We start from the raw sequence: 19299 nt of genomic DNA, 5'->3' as shown, positions 1-19299 counted from the left end.
TGAGAACAGCAAGGGCCTCTGTGCTGTGGTAACGTCATCTCCGACAAATTCCCATCATTTCTTATAAAACACAGCCGGCATGCCGTCAGGACCCGGAGCTTTGAGGTCCCCTATACTTTGCAACGCCTCACACACTTCCTCCTTCGTGTACTCTTTCTGTAAGAGAACATTCATTTCAGGAGTAACACGTGCATCCACACGCGACAGTAGCTCATCATATCGGCCCCCTGCACGAGAAGTAAAAAGGTTCATAAAATAGTTAGTTGCAACCTCCTTGAGTTCCTCCTCCCTCTCCACTACTCTCACATCCTCCCTTCTAGGTTTTCTGATCCTATTCCGCCGCCGCCTCTCCGACGCTGCAGCATGAAAAAAATTTGTATTCCAGTCGCCCCCCTTCATCTAGTTCACATGTGCCCGTTGTTTCCAATAGGTTTCTAATTGATCCTCCAACCGGCTTAGCTTGAATCTCAGCATGTGCTCCCTCCGGACCTGCTCATCACCGATGCTTTTCCTTCTCTCAGCCTCTAGTTCTTTCTTCAGTCTGTGAATCCTTTTCTCCAAGTCACCCAGTACATTCTTACTCCAGTCAAAAACTTCCTTCAGGACCCCCTTCGCAGCCCCCGCCACTTCCTGCTCTTCAACAATCTTCTCCCGCTCCCAAGCATTCTTCACTATCTCCTTACACCCTTCTTCCTGGAGCCATCTAGCTTCAAACCTGGGCATACGATTTTGTGTGGCCTCTCTCCAGACTGCTGTTGCTCCGGCCGTGTCAATTATGACCGGTCTGTGATCTGAATGGTGTGGATCACCGTTGGTCACCTTGTAAGCAGTGAACCGGTACGCCATGCTTGGGTAGCCACGGCCCTGTCAAGGCGCTCTTTCACATAGTCAGCTGCAACATGGTTATGATTTCTCCACGTAAATGCATCTCCTATAAAACCGAGATCATCCAGTTCGCACTCTTCAAGCGCTGATTTGAAACGATCCATACATCCTTGGCTACGAGGGACCCCTCCTTCCTTCTCCCAACCGTGAAGTACCTCATTAAAATCACCAGCACACAGCCAAGGTTTATTGTTTTGATGTCTGAGATTCCTCAAGAGACTTTAGTAAGCCATACAACAGTAAAACTAAAGCCACCATCTAGTCAACATCTGTCACTACTCCTATCCAGTTGATAAAGGGATGCTAATAGTCTGAGCCTAATACCAAACAGACCTCACAGCCAAACATAACATCTAAGACCTAAGGTCCCAACTAGGACTCCTGCCGGGTATGGGGCACCCACCAGTCTAGCGTACTCCTCAACCAGGACGCTTGCCGGGTATGAGGCCGCCGCAGCCACCTGCCATCAATTCATCTTCAGTGATGTACTGCTGCATCTACCTTGCCCGGTCTAGCTGCCGTCGACGCCACCACAACGCCACCATCCTGCGCTCGTCCATCATCACACGTCCACTGGCGAGACCCCGCTGCTCCATGCCGCTGAGACCCGCCGTTGTCGACGTGCTAGATGCCACGCCGCTCCTCCGTCGCGAACACCACCCGTTGCCACTGGTCCCATCCCCTCCGCCTGCAGTTCCTCTAACCGAGCGCCCAAACGCCCCATGCGCCTGCAAGGAGATTTTGGGTTTTCACCCGGGCATGGGGTCATTTTGGAGGGCAGGGACCTCGACGGTGTCTGAAAGGAGGAGAACGACGACCCTGATCGTCGCCACCGTTGGGATGAACAAGTCATCCAGAGTTTCTTCCGGTCCGATGGCACCTCTACCAGCCCCCGCGAACACACCGAGGCCGACGACCGCGATTGTAAGCCACCAAGTGCAGAGGGAGAGAGCCTGCAGCGCGGAGGAGATCCACCGGCACCTCATCGCCCATGCGGTCAAGACGCCATCCATCCAGCCCCCACGAACGTCGCCGGCCAAGGGCGCCGTCGCCATGCCTAATGGGGCCGCCGCCCCAGGTCCAGGTTCCTCCATGATGGCCGGAGTGGCGAGATCCTCCACGAGCGACGAGATCCGGCACCATGCGGCCGACGCCATCGCCCAAGCCCGCCGTCGACCGATCCCGCCGCCGCCGGGAGCCCGCACGCTGCCGGGAGTCCCACACCCATGGATCTGGGCACCCGTGCACCGCCGCGAGCCCGCCGCCTCCGGGATCCACTACACCGTCGGGAGGGCCGCACCCTGCGGATCAGGACGCCCGCGGCGCCTCGGATCTGGGAGAGGGAGGCGAGACCCTTCGCCGCCGCCGTCGCACGCACAGACTTTGCCCGATGCCGACCATCGGCAGCGGCGGAGGGGGAGAAGGGCGCTGGAGGGTCACTAGGCGGCGGCGGCAGCTACTGAGCCCTCCCGAGCCGCCCGCGGGGGAGGCGACGCGAGAGGCTTCACTTTGTCCAGATAGAGCCGCCCAATCTGCAAGTGAGAGAGTCATGGTGATTCCTTTCTTACAAATTTTCTAGCTCTTTTATTTGATTCTAAATAGTTATAAGCTAATTTCTACCTGTGTGAGCTATTTTCCTTTTATCATATACTTGCTTCAGGCTAACTTTCATTACAGATTAGTGTTTGTACCATCGACAATCCAGTCAATGCCTCATTCGTCTCACACGACGCATGATTTTACTGGCTCTATAGTGGAGGTTTGATCTTAATTACTCTTTGCTTACACTATATCTATCGTAGTAGAAACTAATTATGTGTTTGAGTGCTAGTAGAATCTTGGTGTCCAAGCTCCTTCAGTCAGGATAGATAGCCAAGCGATATCTGCTGCTCTGGCCCGTGGAGATGGTGCCATTTACTGGTGTTTTCCACATGAGGGTTATAGGGAAACAATATGGGATCATGTGGCCTACTCAGTTGTTGCCAGGTAATAATATTTCTCTCAAATTTTTGAAACAATGAACTCAACTAAAGGATACATAGTATTTCTTACTTCCATTTTTCTGATGTTTCTCAGAAGCTGGAGATGTAGTAAAAGTTGCCTCATCGCAGGTCCTCCGGCATCACCGTGCACTCCACCCGCAAGGCCATCCCGTGCCGGCCACTGAGACGTGAGGAGTGAGAGGACGGCCCGCAGCCACCAACGCCGGCCGGGCATTACCCGGTGGTGCCTCGCAGCTGCGGCGGGAGGAGCATACTCACATGGCAATTGGAAAGCCTTTTCATTCAGCAAGCTTTTCTTGTCCCAGCAGAATCTGCATATAACATTTCATTCCTTTTTAATAGTTTGGATTGCTTACCACATGTGTCATTTATTTGCACACAACATTTCCTTAGTCCCATTAAAAAGCAATAATTTCCAACTAAAATATTCTACTCTGTTATTTACACCTTCCAGATCAAACTTGCACTCTGTTATTTTAAAATTAAAAAGCAATAATTTCCAACTAAAATATTGTACTTATCTATTACATTGCCACCAACATTCGACTAAATCTATCACATATGCCGACCAAGCCTACTTTCAACTGCAAATATCTTAACTTCCAACCCGAACAAATATGAAATCTGAACTCAACTGTCCTAGCCAAAAATGGAAAAAAGAAAAAGAAAAAAAGATACAGGCACTTCGTTCTCAATGCCAGTGAAGCACTGCAGGTGGAGGTGATGAAACCTGATAGCCGGTGTGTGAGAACATCAAAGTTAAAACATAACATCTCCAAAAGATCACAGTTTTAACATGTGCTGCTGCAAATTGATGTGGTCTTTCAAAAGTAAGATGCAGATACGACATCACCTTACAGTCCCTAACGAGTTATGAGGCTAAGGTATCCATGGCTGTCTGTACAAAACTAGATAGCAGCAGATTAATCTAACTAAATTGAACTGAATCGTTGCTTAACATGGAGTAGAATATCCATGCAAAAAATGGAATACAGGTAAAGAGAGAGTACACATCGCTAAAGATGTTCAGGATGTTCGAGCACAAGCACACTGCTGTTGAAGTGGCTAATCCATACTTTGGTTGAAAAATTGGTTATATACATGTGTGGTTGAAAGCATTCTAATCATCAGCAGAAGGTGATTTAAATAGAAAAGTACAGTTTTCTCAACAATGAAAGAGAGTAAACGGCATGGCGAAGGCACACATCACCATGAAGTATTCTTGGATACTTAAAGTCTACAACGACGCACAGATGCATAGTTGGATGGACAAGCTCTATGGCGAAGGAACACTGAACAACCATAATTTCACACCGTGTCAACTCTGTGAAATTTCTTTGTTTTTCCATATTATTATTCAGTATAGATAAAACAGGATGCAAATCCTCAGCTGAAACGCCGGAGGTGATAGCCACGACCCTTTCCTCCTGTGCCATCCTACAGAACCAGGTCACGGCATATACAAAAATCTACGCACGACCACAGCGAGCAATGTTATTTGCTATGCAAGGCACCAGATCGATTACCTGTTATTCCTACCTAGGCATGGTGGCACCCTTTCTTCTTGCAGTTGTTGTTGCAGTCCTTTTTACAGGTGGGAAAGCACTTGTCGAATATGCCGCGCATGCAAGGGTCGCAAAGTTGGGTGGCGTCGGTGACCCCCTTGCAACCACTTTCAGCTACAACGTTGCAGTCACAAGTGCAGGTGCCGTTGCTACTGCAGCAGATACCATTTGCAATGCACTGCCACAAGATATTTCTACGGCAGCCCTCCCGAGGGCCGCCACCACCGCCGCTGCAGTAACTGCTGCAGGAGGTTTTAACCTCAGCGGTGCAGTTCGCACGGCATTGCGGGTCACAGTCGCTGCATAGAGGCCTCGGATGCCCCAGGGAAGACATGACCAGCATGGAGAAAACAGCAGCAGCAAGAAGAGAAGCCCCACCTGCAGCCATTGCTGCCCAGCAAGCTTTGTAGCTAGAGAGGTAAATATGTGGAGCAAGAGAAAGTCTCAAGGTAAGAGATGTGAATAAGCTAGCTGGTGACTATATGATGGAGCGGCTGATGCTATTTATAGGCTAGCTAGCTTCCAGTTGAGCTTACATACTTGATGTCACCGGACGGAGGGAGTAGATCTAAACTTGAGTACGTAGATCTAATTAATGTAAACTGCTCCATGTTAGTACAATTTTTTCGCTAATAAGAAATGTTACAAGTTGGCTTCACCTCTTCATTAATTGCGTGGACTGTCAATGGATCGGCTGTTATCGGTCTTTTCTTTCTTCCCGTGGAAGAAAAGAAAGGCGGACAGGCGGCTATGGTTTCGTCTGCCTCCCGTCAGCTCCCCTGCCAGTCCGCTTCGTCTGTCTTGTGCCCTTAAGGCTACAGAGGCGCGCTGGACCTCAGCCCTTGCCGGGAGACGGATTTTTAGATGTTTTTTCTTTTGCCATCCGAGTAGGATTTTTGTCTTGCTCAGAAAGGTGTGATGACGGCGGCTCCTTGAAGATGGAATAAAATTCTCCCCGTCTAACCCGCCTATAGGCGGTGTATCTAACATCGTTGAAGAGCGTGTGGAGGAATGTCTCTAGCGGATCTCACATGATTCAGTCGCTGCTGGTCTTTATCGGATCCCCTTGGATGCAGTCTTCGTTCGTCTTTACTCATGTGTGTACATGTTCGATCCTTTCGCTCTACACTTCTCTTCATTGATGGCCGTTGCTATTCTCGTCTGCTAGTCTAGTGGGGCCTTAGCATGACGACTTTTCGACTATCTACTACAATTTGTTGGCACGCCTTCGGTTCGCTCCAGTGCTTGTATTTTTCATTAGATGGTCTACGAACCTGAATGTATTTTTTTTACTTTTGGTGTTCTCTGTATTGCCATGACAAATGATGAATAGATCAAAAAAATTCCTGCAAAATACAATTCCATGGACTATCTTGAACATCTCCAATATGAACTTTCATTACTTCATTTTTGTTAATTACCGATCAAAGGGAGCAGTATTACAAAGGCTTGGTAATTAACACCGCCTTGGGACATATTTCCTCCGTACGAATTACTTGTCGCAAAAATGGAAGTAGATACATCCTTTTTATTCATTTGACTGGCTAGCTTGGCACAAGTAATTCGGAAAAGGAGGGGATATATGGCAAGCACTAATGTGTTGAGGACTTTGTTTTACTGCAGATAATAACAATCACTTGACTGGCTAGCTTGGCACATCGAATTGCAACATCAACTGAATGCACAAGCTTTGGTAGCATGAATTAATGATGAATAGGTAGCTGTTTTAGTACCAAAAATGTTAAACCTAATGGTTTATCATATACGGAAATTGTACAGACCTCCTCCCACATACTAACCCCCCCCCCCCACCCTCCAAGTTCAGGGGGGCCCACTTCCCAACCGAGGGCCAACCAAAAACTAACACGTCTAAGTGTAAAATTAATTCCTTGGATATAGCATTGTTCTTGTTTTACTACCAAGCATTGACTTCTAACAAGATCTAGATCGGTGAGGCTACCAAGTAAATGGGCACATTAATTGCTCGTATGGTTTGGTCTTCTCTAGCCAAAGTCGCATGGTCTTTATATTTTGCCAACTTGATTTACGTTGGTTAATCTTGTATACTAGCTTCATTCTGGTTTATTGATCCCCTTTGTATTTTATACTCAATTTTAACCATAGATTTGACTAACAAAATATAAGTTATATGTCACAAAATTCATGTTATTGGATTCATATTCAAAAGTTGTTTCCAATGATAGTATTTTTGTGGGTGGTGCAGGAGACCAACGAAGGGGCACCTTGGATGCAGTGCACACGGCTGAACAATGAAGACTGGGCATTGCTCATGCACATAATGCTCGATGGCCGCGGGCTCTAGGAGGCGATCAAGAGCGGCTCAATCGCCCCCAACGACAACCAACTCGCACTTGTGGCGATCCTCTGTGGAGTGCCGCTGAAGATGCTCTTCGCACTCACCGGGAAGCCGACAGTGAAGAATCATGGGAGACGTTGAAGGTGATCGCTTGGACATGCATGCCTCCGCGAGGCCAAGCTCGCCACCCTCACCTGTCAGTACATTGATACCACCGTCACTCCTGATGTCTGTCAATGAGGGCATCAAGGAGAAAAACTAGGCAGTTTCCCCACTGTAGAACTTCTATTTTAACCTTTCCTGTTGTAGAAATTGAATTGATCCGAAATGGTGATCGCTATGCTACTCCTTATTCACACTGTGTATACGTAGAAGACCTGTTGTTGGAACAAACACACCCTCGGTGTAGCGCGTTTGTATGTATCCAAGGAGTGGCTGGTATGCAGACATGTCCTAGAAGAAACTGAATACTAGTAAAAACTAAAGAGAGAAATTTCCCGCGCGTTTGTATGTATCAGCAACAATACAGTACATCAGCTTTTCTTTCCTGAGCAATAGCCGGCCTGTATTGAAGCTCATGATCAACACAAGCCAATGAACACACACGAGCTCAATGGATAGCTTGACACTCGAGCTAAATGCACAAGTTTTGATACCCTGGATTACTTATCAATACAAAGTTGTTTAACGAAGCATTGACTTTGACAAGATCAAGATCGGTGGATCGATCCAAGATTTACTTGCAACTGGATTTTACTAAGTGGTGCATTAATTGGCCGTACTGTCCAGATTGCATGAATTGACTTTGATTTAGTCTTTTCTAGCCGCCATCTTGAACTCTTGATTTATGCTATTCTGCTAGTGGGACAAACATGGTCTTGTTAACTGGAAATCAGGGCAAGACGCGCTGCGGTGCATCATGTGACTTGCTTACTGTTGCTCATTTCGTCTGTGAGACTGAGCATCCTTGTGATTGATGTGATTTATAGGTGCCATCATGTAGCATGATATTTTGGGGACGAAGGAACGTCCGGTACATTCGTTATGCATTTTATCAGGGGTGTGACATGCACTTAATAGTAAAAAAGAACAGTTACCTCAACAATGAACAGGGTGAAGGCGCACACTGCCTTCCAGTATTGCTGCGTACTATAACGACAACACACGAATGCGCACTTGCATTGACATGCTGACACATACAGGTGAATGAACATATATATGAGCTCAATGGAAGAAGCAACAATTAACAACCATAGTTACACATCGCCTTAACTTGGTGAAATTTCTTCCGTTCAATATTATTATTCAGTATAAATAAACAAAATGCAAATCCCCAACTAAAACACTGGAGGTGATGCGCCATGACCCATATCTCCGGTGCCATCCCATAAAACCAACTCATGGCACACGTTTACATAAAAAAGGTCAAACACAAACGTAGGTACAAGCACAACCATCATTAGTCATGCTATTCCTATGCATGACACCCTTTCTTCTTGCAGTTGTTGTTGCAGTCGTTGTTACAGGTGGTATTGCACTTATTGAATATGCTGTTAGTGCAAGCTTGGCAATCTGTGTAGTTGTCGGTGAGGCTGCTGCAACGTTCTTGAGCTATGGTGTTGCAGTCACAAGTGCATGATGTGCTATTGCTACTGCAGCAGGTACCCTCGGCTTTGCACTGGTCCAAGATCTGCCTCTCACAGCCCTCCCGAGGGTTGTAGCAGGTACCACTGCAGGAGTTTTTAGCCTCCTCGTTGCACTTGGTACTGCACAACGTCCCACAGTCACTGCATAAAGGCCTCGGATTCCCCAGAGACGACATAATCAGCATGGAGAAAACAGCAACAGCAGCAAGAAAGGAAGCTCCACCTGCAGCCATTGTTGCCGACCAAGCTTTGTGTAGCTAGAAAGGCAGCTAGATATGAATGAGATGGGCTGGTGACTGCATGATGGAGCGCCTGATTCTATTTATAAGCTACTAGGCAAGCTTCCAGTGGAGGGTAGATCTAGACTTAATTATATGGATGGACGACGATCTAATGTTAACCCATCTAGGTTACGATGGCTAAAAAACAATAGAAGTTGGCTCGAGGAGGAGTATATCATATTCACCCTCACTGGTCTCTATTAATTTTTTTTTTGAAAGCCACCGGTCTCTATTAATTGCCTGCACGTCTACTAGAGAGCTGTAATCAAAGGATTTAAAATGGCTTGATAACACTGTTTTTGAGACATATAGTACCATAACAATCACTTGAATGCTCAAGAAAAAAAATCACTTGAATGGCTTGCCAATTTAGCTTGAAGATAAACTAAATGTACAATTGTTGGTACTACCCCGGATTACTGCTCAACACGTACTGGTTGTTTTACAAAGCATTGAGTTTTTTTTTCCCGGTTGCGAAGCATTGACTTTGACAAGATCAAGATCCGTGGATTATCCTAAATTTGATTACTTGAGCAACTTGCTTTTAGTCAATGGCACATTAATTGCCATTTCGCACCAAATGACTTTGAATATATTTTTTGGGGCAAGAGGAATTGGCTTTTGATTGGATCTTCTCTAGCACAACCGGCTAGAATTGGGACCAAGGAACTTCTACGTACATCATGCACCCATCAAGCGGTGTGACTCCGCTCAAAAAAAAATCAAGCGGTGTGACGTGCACTTAATAGTATAGAGAAGACGACATGCATGCACGTCGACTAGTTGAGTCCTACCACTCAGATGCATGAACGGACTTTAGTTCATACCGCAAACTATATACACCCTCGGTTCCTATATATGTCTTTTTTTATTTCTATATGAAGTATATACAGATGCATATAGATGTATTTTAAAGTGTATATTCACTCAATTTGCTTCGTATGTATCTCATATTGAAATCTCTAAAACGACTTATATTTAGGAACAAAGAAAGTACACTGTTAGATCCTCCTCAAAAAAGTCTACACTCTGTTAGATCATGTCAAAGATGGTTTAACCATACTAAACCCGGCAGATCCCTCGGTAGGGTATTCTTGCTAGGCGATTGGGCTGGATGGTAATAGAAGGCATGGTTTTAACCTGGTTCGGGCTCTTGCCGTGGATATACTATCCTACTTATGCTCGTATATATTGCGTTTGGGGTGGGTATAGATGAGTATCAAGGGGTTGTAATGTGTCTATTGACGAGTCTGCCCACGACCTATATAACATACCGGAGGTCCTAGTGCTATAGATCGTAGTCGGCTATATCAGTGGAGGTAGAGTCGTCCACAGCTCTTGTATCTTCGGATTCTACATCAAGTCTTCCGAAAGCACTAATTAAAGAGTACCCCTTTGAAAGACACTCCCACATTGCCAGGTTGCGACAAGTGGCATGTTGCATGTTTGTCACTTGTCGTAACCAGGAGTTTTCCCCTTTTGTAGATTTGTTTATTCAAAATATTTTATCTCTTACACCGCGCGTCCAAATCATGAACCGTTTTCACCGTTGGATCCCTTGCATCGAGATCTTCAAAACTAGATCCCAGTTAATAGGTTTCGACGAACTTCCTTTCACAAGAAAACCGGACAAAAGAACGAACCGGGAGTATGTTTTTTTCCTTTCCGAAGAGGCACGCGTGTTTTCCATTTCCGAGAGGCACAATCGTGCCTCTCACGGACGCAAATCCGTGCCTCCATAAAAAGTAAATCCGTATCTCTCGCAGAATGAAATAAAAGAAAATGTCTTTTTTCCTTTTCGAGGGGCACCACCATGCCTCTTGCGGAAGCAAATCCGCGCCTCCACGAGAATTAAATATATGCCTCTCGTGGAATGAAAAAAAAACAAGAAAACACGTTTTTTCCAAGAGGCCCGACCGTGCATCTTATGGAAGGAAATCCGTGCTCCACTGAAATTAAATCTGTGCCTCTCAAGGAACCAAAAAAATGTACTTTTTTCCTTTTCCGAGAGACATGGCCGTGCCTCCCGCGGAAGCAAAATCATGCATCCATGTGAAGTAAATCCGTGCCTCTCATGAAAAAACACACGCTTGTTTTCCTTTCCAAGAAGGACAATCGTGCCTCTTGCGGAACCAAATTCATGCCTACACGAGAAGTAAATACATGCCTCTCGCCAGACGAAAAGAAGAAAACATGCTTTTCCATACAATGTTTTTTTTTAAATACTCCCTCCGTTTTTATTTAGTTCGCGTATTAGCTTTGGTCAAAGTCAAGCTTTGTAAACTTTGACCAATTTTATAAACAAAAATATTAACATATACGATAACAAATCAACATCATTAGATTTATTATTGAATGTACTTTCACATAGTATAAATTTGTTATGGTAAATGTTTATATTATTTTCTATGAACTTGGTCAAACTTTACGAAGTTTGACTTCAGTCAACTCTAATATGCGGAGTAAATAAAAACGGAGGGAGTACAATTTTTGGTTCAATCCTAACAAAAGCCGATGGAAAACAGACAAGCTGAATTTTGTTCATCTACATGCCAGAAACGCGTACAGAAAAATAAAATAAAATAAATCCGAAGGGAGCGCACAAAGCGCAACACGTCGAAGCGGCTGAGAGTGTGCCAAGTGGCGTGCTCCCAGCCCACCCGAAGTGACCCTTGCGCGGGCTCCCGGATAAGTACTCCTCAATTAGTGGCTCTTCAAGTCTTCCGAAGTTTTCATATAATTCACCGTGGGCTGTCCTAAATGGCCCAGGATGAAACCTACGTAAGGGTCCTCGGTCAGCCCACCAGGCCGGGAACAGATATAGTGAGGGACCCCTGGCCCGAGACAATATCACCATGCATGTGCCTCCCATGACGGACGAGACTTGCCTGCTCCCCCGTCGTGTGCCCATCCGTGCTCCCGTCTACGTGGCTTGATTTGATTGGAACAAAGGTCCAGCCCCATTCTCTTAAAATCAGGGGGGAGATGATTAGATTAAAAAGAAAAAAAGGAAAAAAGACAACCATAGGATTAAGTAGAAGCACGGATGGGAGCACGGGAAGGGAGCAGACAAGCCGAATCCTCCCATGACGGCTATCCCTGAAACTACCGAAGTGATGTTATGGAAACCGCAATGTATATCTCCGTGACATGCACGGAGATTGGGCTGCTCAAATCAATAGTAGAGCCGGTTCATGCATCTAAGCGGTGTGGGAAACGTCATACCTGGTTCAGGGCGACGGCTGCATGTTATAAAGGCAGGGACGCGACTCCCTGATAGCATACAAGTTGTTGGTATAGAAACTTGAGATACAAGGGATAAGCTACTTGGAGTACAAGCGATAAACTAGAGAGAGAATATTGTTACGGAGAATATTTATCTAGTCTATCTAGCCTATGCGGTTGGCTCACCGAACCACCTTGAGTTGGGATGACTGAACCACCTTGACACCATAGCAATGTTGTTTAACACCCTCCCTTAATCACAGCTTGGTCAAGTTGAGATTACGCTTGAACTCATCAAAACTTTTGGTAGGCAATGCTTTTGTGAAGCCATCTGCAACCTGATCTCGTGAATGCACAAAGCGAATATCCAATTGTCTCTTTGCAACTCTTTCTCTGACAAAATGGAAATCTATCTCGATGTGTTTTGTTCTGGCATGAAAAACTGGGTTAGCAGACAAATAAGTAGCACCCAGATTGTCACACCATAAACATGGAGTTTTGGTGTGCTTCACACCTAGCTCTCTCAGCATGGACTGAACCCAGATAATCTTAGCAGTGGCATTTGCTAATGCTTTATACTCAGCTTCAGTGCTAGACCGTCATACAGTAGCTTGTTTCTTTGCACACCATGATATAAGATTTGGTCCAAAGAAAACTACAAATCCACCAATGGAGTGTCTGTCATCTATACATCCTGCCCAATCAGAGTCAGAAAAAGCACTGACAAGAGTTGATGAAGATTTGGTGAATGTAAGACCAAGACTCATAGTATCTTTCACATATCTCACTATGCGCTTGGCAGCAGTCCAATGAATAGTAGTAGGTGCATAAAGGAATTGGCATACTTTGTTGACTGCAAAGGATATATCTGGCCTTGTTAAGGTGAGGTACTGGAGTGCTCCTACTAGACTTCTATATCTAGTACTATCCTCTTGACCCAAGAGATCTCCCTCTTCAAGTGACAATTTTTCTGTGCTAGACAAAGGAGTTGGAGAGGCTTTACATCCTTGTAAGCCAACTCTTCTTACCAAATCAGCAACATACTTTTCCTGAGAGAGATGAAGGCCATCTTCAGTTTTCTTTACCTCAATCCGTAGGAAAAAATGTAAGTCTCCCAGATCTTTAAGAGCAAACTCAGCACTTAGGTCCTTCAACAATCATGTCACTACTTCATTAGATGAACTTGTGACAATAATATCATCAACATAAATAAGAACAAAAATGGATGTTTTGGACTTGTTGTAGATGAATAAAGATGTATCAGATTTTGAAGGAACGAAACCAAGTGCTTGTAGTTTATGACTGAGATGAGGGTACCACGCCCTGGGAGCCTGCTTCAGTCCATATAGAGCTTTGTCAAGCTTACACACATGACTGAGATGAGAGTACCACGCCCTGGGAGCCTAAATGCACAAGTTTCTGACTGAGATGAGAGTACCACGCCCTGGGAGCCTGCTTTAGTCCATATAGACCAAGACTCATAGTATCTCAAAACCAGGAGGTTGTTTCATGTATACTTTCTCTTCCAGAACACCATGAAGGAACGCGTTCTGCACATCTAGTTGTCTGAGACTCCATCCCCTGGAAACAGCAATAGACAGTACAAGACGAATAGTAGCAGCTTTAACCACTGGACTAAAGGTGTCTTCATAGTCTATACCATACCGTTGTTTGAAGCCTTTTGCAACAAGTCTGGCTTTGTAGCGATCTATGGTTCCATCGGACTTTCTTTTGATCCTATAAACCCACTTACAATCAATCAAATTTTTACCTCGCCGTGGAGACACAAGATGCCACGTCTTATTTTTCTGAAGTGCCATGTATTCCTCTTCCATGGCCTTTTTCCAGCGTGTATCCCTGAGAGCTTCATCAAGCGTACTGGGCTCTCCTGTGGTACACGCTAAACCAAACTTAGTTATTTGTTTGTAATTGATGGGTTGGATTACTCCCTTCTGTAGCCGTGTACGAGGTTGGGCATACGAGGTAGCATCGTTGGCGAGCGCAGAAGATCCAGCCTCTGGGCCGGACAATCCCGAGGCAGATCCCCCTGGTCCTTCCGACGCACCAGCCGCGCCAGCAATTGTGTCAGCGGGATTTTCTGTGGCGGCGGGTGATGCTGGAGCCGTGACGGAAGCCGCAGAAGATCTGGGCCGCGCGGAGGACACGGGCCTGACCGTATCCGCCTTGGATCGCACGCCTGTCATGGGCTGGGGCGAATCCGCGCCGGATCATGCGCCCAGCTACTGTCGGCGCATGTAGTGGCGGGGTCCGCCCGCGGGCCAGCGGGCCGGGGGCTCCTGCCGCGTGGCCTCCAAGGATTGGCGTGGGACGGACGCCGCTTCTGGCCCAGTTGAGGCGAGCCGCATGGCCGTCGCTGGGTCGCTGTCGCCGCGCCTGGTGGGCGACACGGGATCTGGCGCGCGGGCGCCCTGCTGCAACACGGATCCCGAAGCTAATCTGCTGCCACGCTGCTGGAGCTCCAATCCCGAGGAGGATCTGTTCCCCGTTGTGTGACACATAAAATGTGAACAGTTTGGGGTGATTTCTTCACCATTTTCTATGATTCCTTCGCCATTTTCTGCTCCATTGCCATATGCATCATCAAAAAGCTCAAGTGCACGGTTATGAGAATTAGTCATCATATGATCATTACAGTTATTTCCCCCTTGATCAAGACCGGTGAGACCAGATGATAAAGAAGAATTTCTTGACGAAGTAGGGCACCGACATTAGGATGAAGGGTGGCAAAGGGAGACTTTTTTCATCAAAAACGACATCCCGTGAGATATAGACGCGTCCGATTGAAACATCAAGACACTTGACGCCTTTGTGTTGGGCACTATAAACAATGAACACACATTGTTTGGATCTAAAACTGAGTTTTCGATCATTGTAAGGGCGAAGATTGGGCTAACAGGCGCATCAAAAACACACGGAGAGAAGTGTAGTCTGGTTTGGTGTGGAGAAGCCTTTCAGTGGGAGTTTCATTGTTGATAACACGACTAGGTAGCATATTAATGATATGGACAGCTGTGAGAAAGGCCTCGTCCCAAAATTTTAAGGGCATGGAGGCGCCAGCAAGAAGGGCAAAGCCAACTTCGACAATGTGTCTGTGTTTGCGTTCAGCAGACCCATTCTGTTGATGGGCATGGGAACACGACACATAGTGAGAGATGCCAAGTTTTTGAAAAAAGGAGTTTAGTTTCTCGTATTCGCCACCCCAATTAGATTGGAGGGCTATGATTTTGGTGTCGAATTTCCTTTCAACTAAAGCTTGGAAATTGAGAAAAACTTGGCATACATCTGATCTTTTCTTAAGAAGATAGATCCAGGTAAATTTACTATAGTCGTCAATGAAACTCACGTAGTATGTATGTCTACCAACAGAGGAGGGAGCGGGTCCCCACACATAAAAAAATAAGTTGCAAAGGCTTGGTAGAAATACTTGTAGAAATAGGATAAGGCAACTGATGACTTTTAGCTCTCTGGCAGGAATCACAAATTGTTTCAACATCACGCTCTCCAACATATCGGAGCTTATTTTTCCTAAGCAAATGCTCAACTAGAAGAAAACAATGCATGTCCTAATCGATCGTGCCACCGTGTAGATGAGACTTTGGTGGCACTAAAAACTTGTTTATTGAATCTTCGAATCTCCGGAATCAATGGGTAAAGCCCGCGAACACATCTACCTCGATATAGCACCCTCCTCGTGGCCTGATCCTTGATCAAAAAGAAGAAGGGGTGAAATTCAAGAAAGACGTGATTATCAATGGCAATGCGATGAACGGAAAGAAGGCTCTTGGAAGCATTAGGAACATGCAAAAAATTTCTGAGATGAATTTTTCTATGAGGGGTTTTAATAACAAAATGACCAATGTGACCAATCTTCATACCTTCTCCACTAGCAGTGTGGATATGATCGTGGCCGCGATACTTCTCGCGCATGGTCACCTTTTCCAGCTAACCGGTGATGTGATTCGTGGCTCCGCTATCGACGTACCAGTTCGTGTCAACACCATATGAGGCTTCTGCTGCCCCGGCCACTTTTTCATCCTGGGACGATGCATCATCATCATCCTCAAACCGGTACCAGCAATCTTTAGCTGAGTGTCCCAGCTTGCCACAGATTTGGCACCGAACAGCGCCCGGGCATGATCTGTTGCTGTTGGAGGAGCTGTTGCGCCGGCCCCTATTGTTGTTGGAGGAGGGCCGGCCGCCGCCGCGCATGTTGCCGCCGTTCTGGCCGCTGCTGTTGCCCCCGCCAGAGCTCTTGCCCTTCTGACGAGGAGGTCCACGGTAGCGAGAGCCGCTTCCGCCGCGGCCGCGGGTGGCGATGTTTGCCGAAGACTTGAAGCCACCTCCGGTCCCTGCCCCTTGGAACAAAGCCACCCTTTGATCAAAGTTACTCATCTGAGCAAACAATTCATCAAGGGTAACCGGGATGGTGCGGGCGTCAAGGGCAGAGGATGTAGGAAATTAGCTCGTCCTCCTGCAATGGCCGCTCCACCGCTCCAAGTTCGTCGGCGAGGGAGCGCATGTGCGCAAAGTACGTGGCCACCGATTGTGTCCCCTTCTGCGCGTTCGTGAGAGCGGCGCGGATGTTGTTGACGCGGGACATCGAGGTTGACGAGAACATCCTCGCCAGCGCCATCCACAGCTCATGCGCGTGGGTGATCGCGGTCACCTGTATGAGTACTTCTTTGGACAGATTATTCAGAAGATAACCCAGTACCTGCTGGTCTTCTTTGATCCAAAGTTGATGTAGAGGATTCGGGGATGGTCTCCTCCTTGCCATCCTTGTCCTTGGAGACGACGACCTTGGCTGGTTCCACCAAGCTCCCGTCCACGTACCCGAAGAAACCAGCACCGCGGAGTTGTGGCGTGATCTGGGTACGCCATAGGATGTAGTTGGTGCGTGTGAGACGCTCGGTGACTTGGCCAGAGAGGGTAGGGTTGGAGGAGCTGGAGGAGGCCATGGTAGGAGGTTTCGGTGGAGGAGAAAAACCTAGATGCGATGGAAGAGTTAGGCTCTGATTACCATGTGGGAAACGTCGTACCCGGTTCAGGGCGACGGCTGCATGTTATAAAGGCAGGGGCGCGACTCCCTGATAGCGTACAAGTTGTTGGGATAGAAACTTGAGATACAAGGGATAAGCTACTTGGAGTACAAGGGATAAACTAGAGAGAGAATATTGTTACAGAGAATATTTATCTAGTCTATCTAGCCTATGCGGTTGGCTCACCGAACCACCTTGAGTTGGGCTGACCGAACCACCTTGACACCATAGCAATGTTGTTTAACAAGCGGCAGGAGCAGTCAAGTACTTGACTTGCATGCTAATCTCTAACTTTGCAAACAACTGTATGTGAGAACCATTTAGCATTATAGCCGGCTATTTAAAATATTAATGTTAGTAGGAATCTTTTGTACTATTATCGGTGCATGATGTCACATCCCTGATGGATCCAAGACACACTGGAAGTTCCTTCATCCCCAAATTTCATCACATGATCGGACATATGAATCGATTACAAGGATGCTCACAAACGAAAGAAGCAAACCTGATTGAAACAACGCACCGATCACCGCGTCTTGCCTGTGTGCACCCCATGGCCGCGTCTTGGCTGATAGGCATCCATGGTCCATGCCCTAAATGAAACTGAATAAAGAGAGAAAATTCCTGCAATTATAATTTTTTACCATGCCTTTGTCGAACATAAAATTCAGCAATAATACAGTACGTCAATTTATTTTCTTTTTGTGAGCAACCCCCAGTCTCTTGTAATCCTGTGTTATTTCTTTCAGATTATGTTGAATCGGCGACATGAGCATGAGCTTATCAATAGCAAGAAGTGAAAGTCGGTGTTTGTGTGTTTACACCAGTATTTCGTAGCGATGGAAAGGTAAGAAACTCTGGTATTATACATGGTTGGAGAAAGCAATCTGTGAGTAGTATTGTTGCAACATTAATGGTAAATCACATTGTGTGAGTATGTATGAACTTGAAAAGCTGTCTCATGCTTCTCAGGATTTAGAGACCCGGATTCATCCTCCATCATCTTATAAGTACACATCAACGTGAAAAGAAAAGTCTTTTTTTTTTCAGGCTCTGTATACTAATTTGCTGCACAGGCTATGTCGTTCTTGCAAGCTTTGCTGAATCATGAGTAGAATGTGATTTACGTAGAAAAGAAGAATTCCTGCAACAACGTACGAGAATAAATGGCATGGTGAAGGCGCGCCTCACATTAATTCCAATATTATTGGAGAATACAATGACACACAAATGCATACTTGGATGGACAAGCTGATGTATACAAACCAGTGAACACCTGCGAGGTGGATTTGCGCGAGCTCTGTAGACGAAGGAATAAACAACAAGCATAGACGAAGGAATAAATAACAAGAAAAAACCCTGACAAAAAATTTAAAAAAATTAACAGCAAAAACGCTGGAGGTGATGTGCCACGACCCATTACTGCTGGGCCATTCCACAAAACCAGGTCATGGCGATTACAGAAATCGATATACGTATGACTACGACGAGCCATGTAATATCCCATGCAAGGCACCCGGTCGATCGATTGCATGTTATTCCTATGCGTCGCACCCTTTCTTCTTGCACTTGGTGTTGCAGTCACTGACACAGGTGGGATAGCACTGGTCGAACATGGCACGCTTGCAAGAATCACAACGTACAGAGCCGTCGGTGACGCTGCTGCAACGTTCTTGAGCTACAGTGTTGCAGTCACAAGTGCAGGTGCCGTTGCTGCTGCAGCAGAAACCATCTCTGGTGCAGCCATCGAAAACCTGCTTCTGGCAGTCCTCCCGAGGGTTGTAACAGTTACCGCTGGCGTTGCAGGAGGTGTTAGCCTCCGCGTTGCAGTTGGTACTGCACAACGTCCCACAGTCACTGCATAAAGGCTTCGGATTCCCCAGGGACGACATAATCAGCATGGAGAAAACAGCAACAGCAGCAAGAAAGGAAGCTCCACCTGCAGCCATTGTTGCCGAGCAAGCTTTGTGTGGCTAGAGAGATAGCTAGATATGTAGAGCAAGAGAAGGGTTCAAGATAAGAGATGTGAACAAGATGGCTGCTGACTGTATGATGGAGCACCTGATTCTATTTATAGGCTACTGGGCAAGCTTCCAGTAGAGGGTAAATCTAAACTTAATTATATGGATGGACGACCATCTAAGCCGTAAACCGTGCCATGTTACAATCTGACTAATAAAGCACTAGAATTGCGCGATAGCACTGTTTTCGGGACATACAATACTTGAATGGCTTCACAATTCAGCTTGACAATAAAATAAATGTACAATTTTTTGGTACCCCGGATTACTGCTCAACACATAGTTGTTTTACAAAG

At 46.2% G+C, this 19299-nt stretch overlaps 3 protein-coding genes across 3 annotated transcripts; all 3 read right to left on the bottom strand.

Annotated features, from left to right (window-relative positions):
* Positions 1-1403: 1403 nt before the first annotated feature.
* Positions 1404-3196, bottom strand: LOC119270862. The gene is made up of 2 exons (XM_037552908.1): positions 2938-3196; positions 1404-2417 (listed from the first exon to the last, which is right to left on the bottom strand). The coding sequence occupies exon 2, from the start codon at positions 2040-2042 to the stop codon at positions 1635-1637; it is 408 nt and encodes a 135-aa protein (XP_037408805.1). The 5' UTR covers positions 2043-2417; positions 2938-3196; the 3' UTR covers positions 1404-1634.
* Positions 3197-4018: 822 nt separating this feature from the next.
* LOC119270860 (keratin-associated protein 5-9-like) lies at positions 4019-4908 on the bottom strand. Its single transcript, XM_037552907.1, has one exon. The coding sequence runs from the start codon at positions 4839-4841 to the stop codon at positions 4428-4430; it is 414 nt and encodes a 137-aa protein (XP_037408804.1). The 5' UTR covers positions 4842-4908; the 3' UTR covers positions 4019-4427.
* A 13286-nt stretch (positions 4909-18194) lies between these two features.
* Positions 18195-18998, bottom strand: LOC119270859 (keratin-associated protein 5-9-like). Its single transcript, XM_037552906.1, has one exon. It carries the CDS (start codon positions 18929-18931, stop codon positions 18524-18526), a length of 408 nt encoding a protein of 135 aa, XP_037408803.1. The 5' UTR covers positions 18932-18998; the 3' UTR covers positions 18195-18523.
* Between the last annotated feature and the right edge of the window lie 301 nt (positions 18999-19299).

Source organism: Triticum dicoccoides, chromosome 3A (genome assembly GCF_002162155.2).
Source record: "Triticum dicoccoides isolate Atlit2015 ecotype Zavitan chromosome 3A, WEW_v2.0, whole genome shotgun sequence".
NCBI lineage: Eukaryota > Viridiplantae > Streptophyta > Magnoliopsida > Poales > Poaceae > Triticum > Triticum dicoccoides.
Note: the sequence above shows the minus strand (reverse complement) of the source record. Positions and strands in the feature narration are given on the sequence as shown.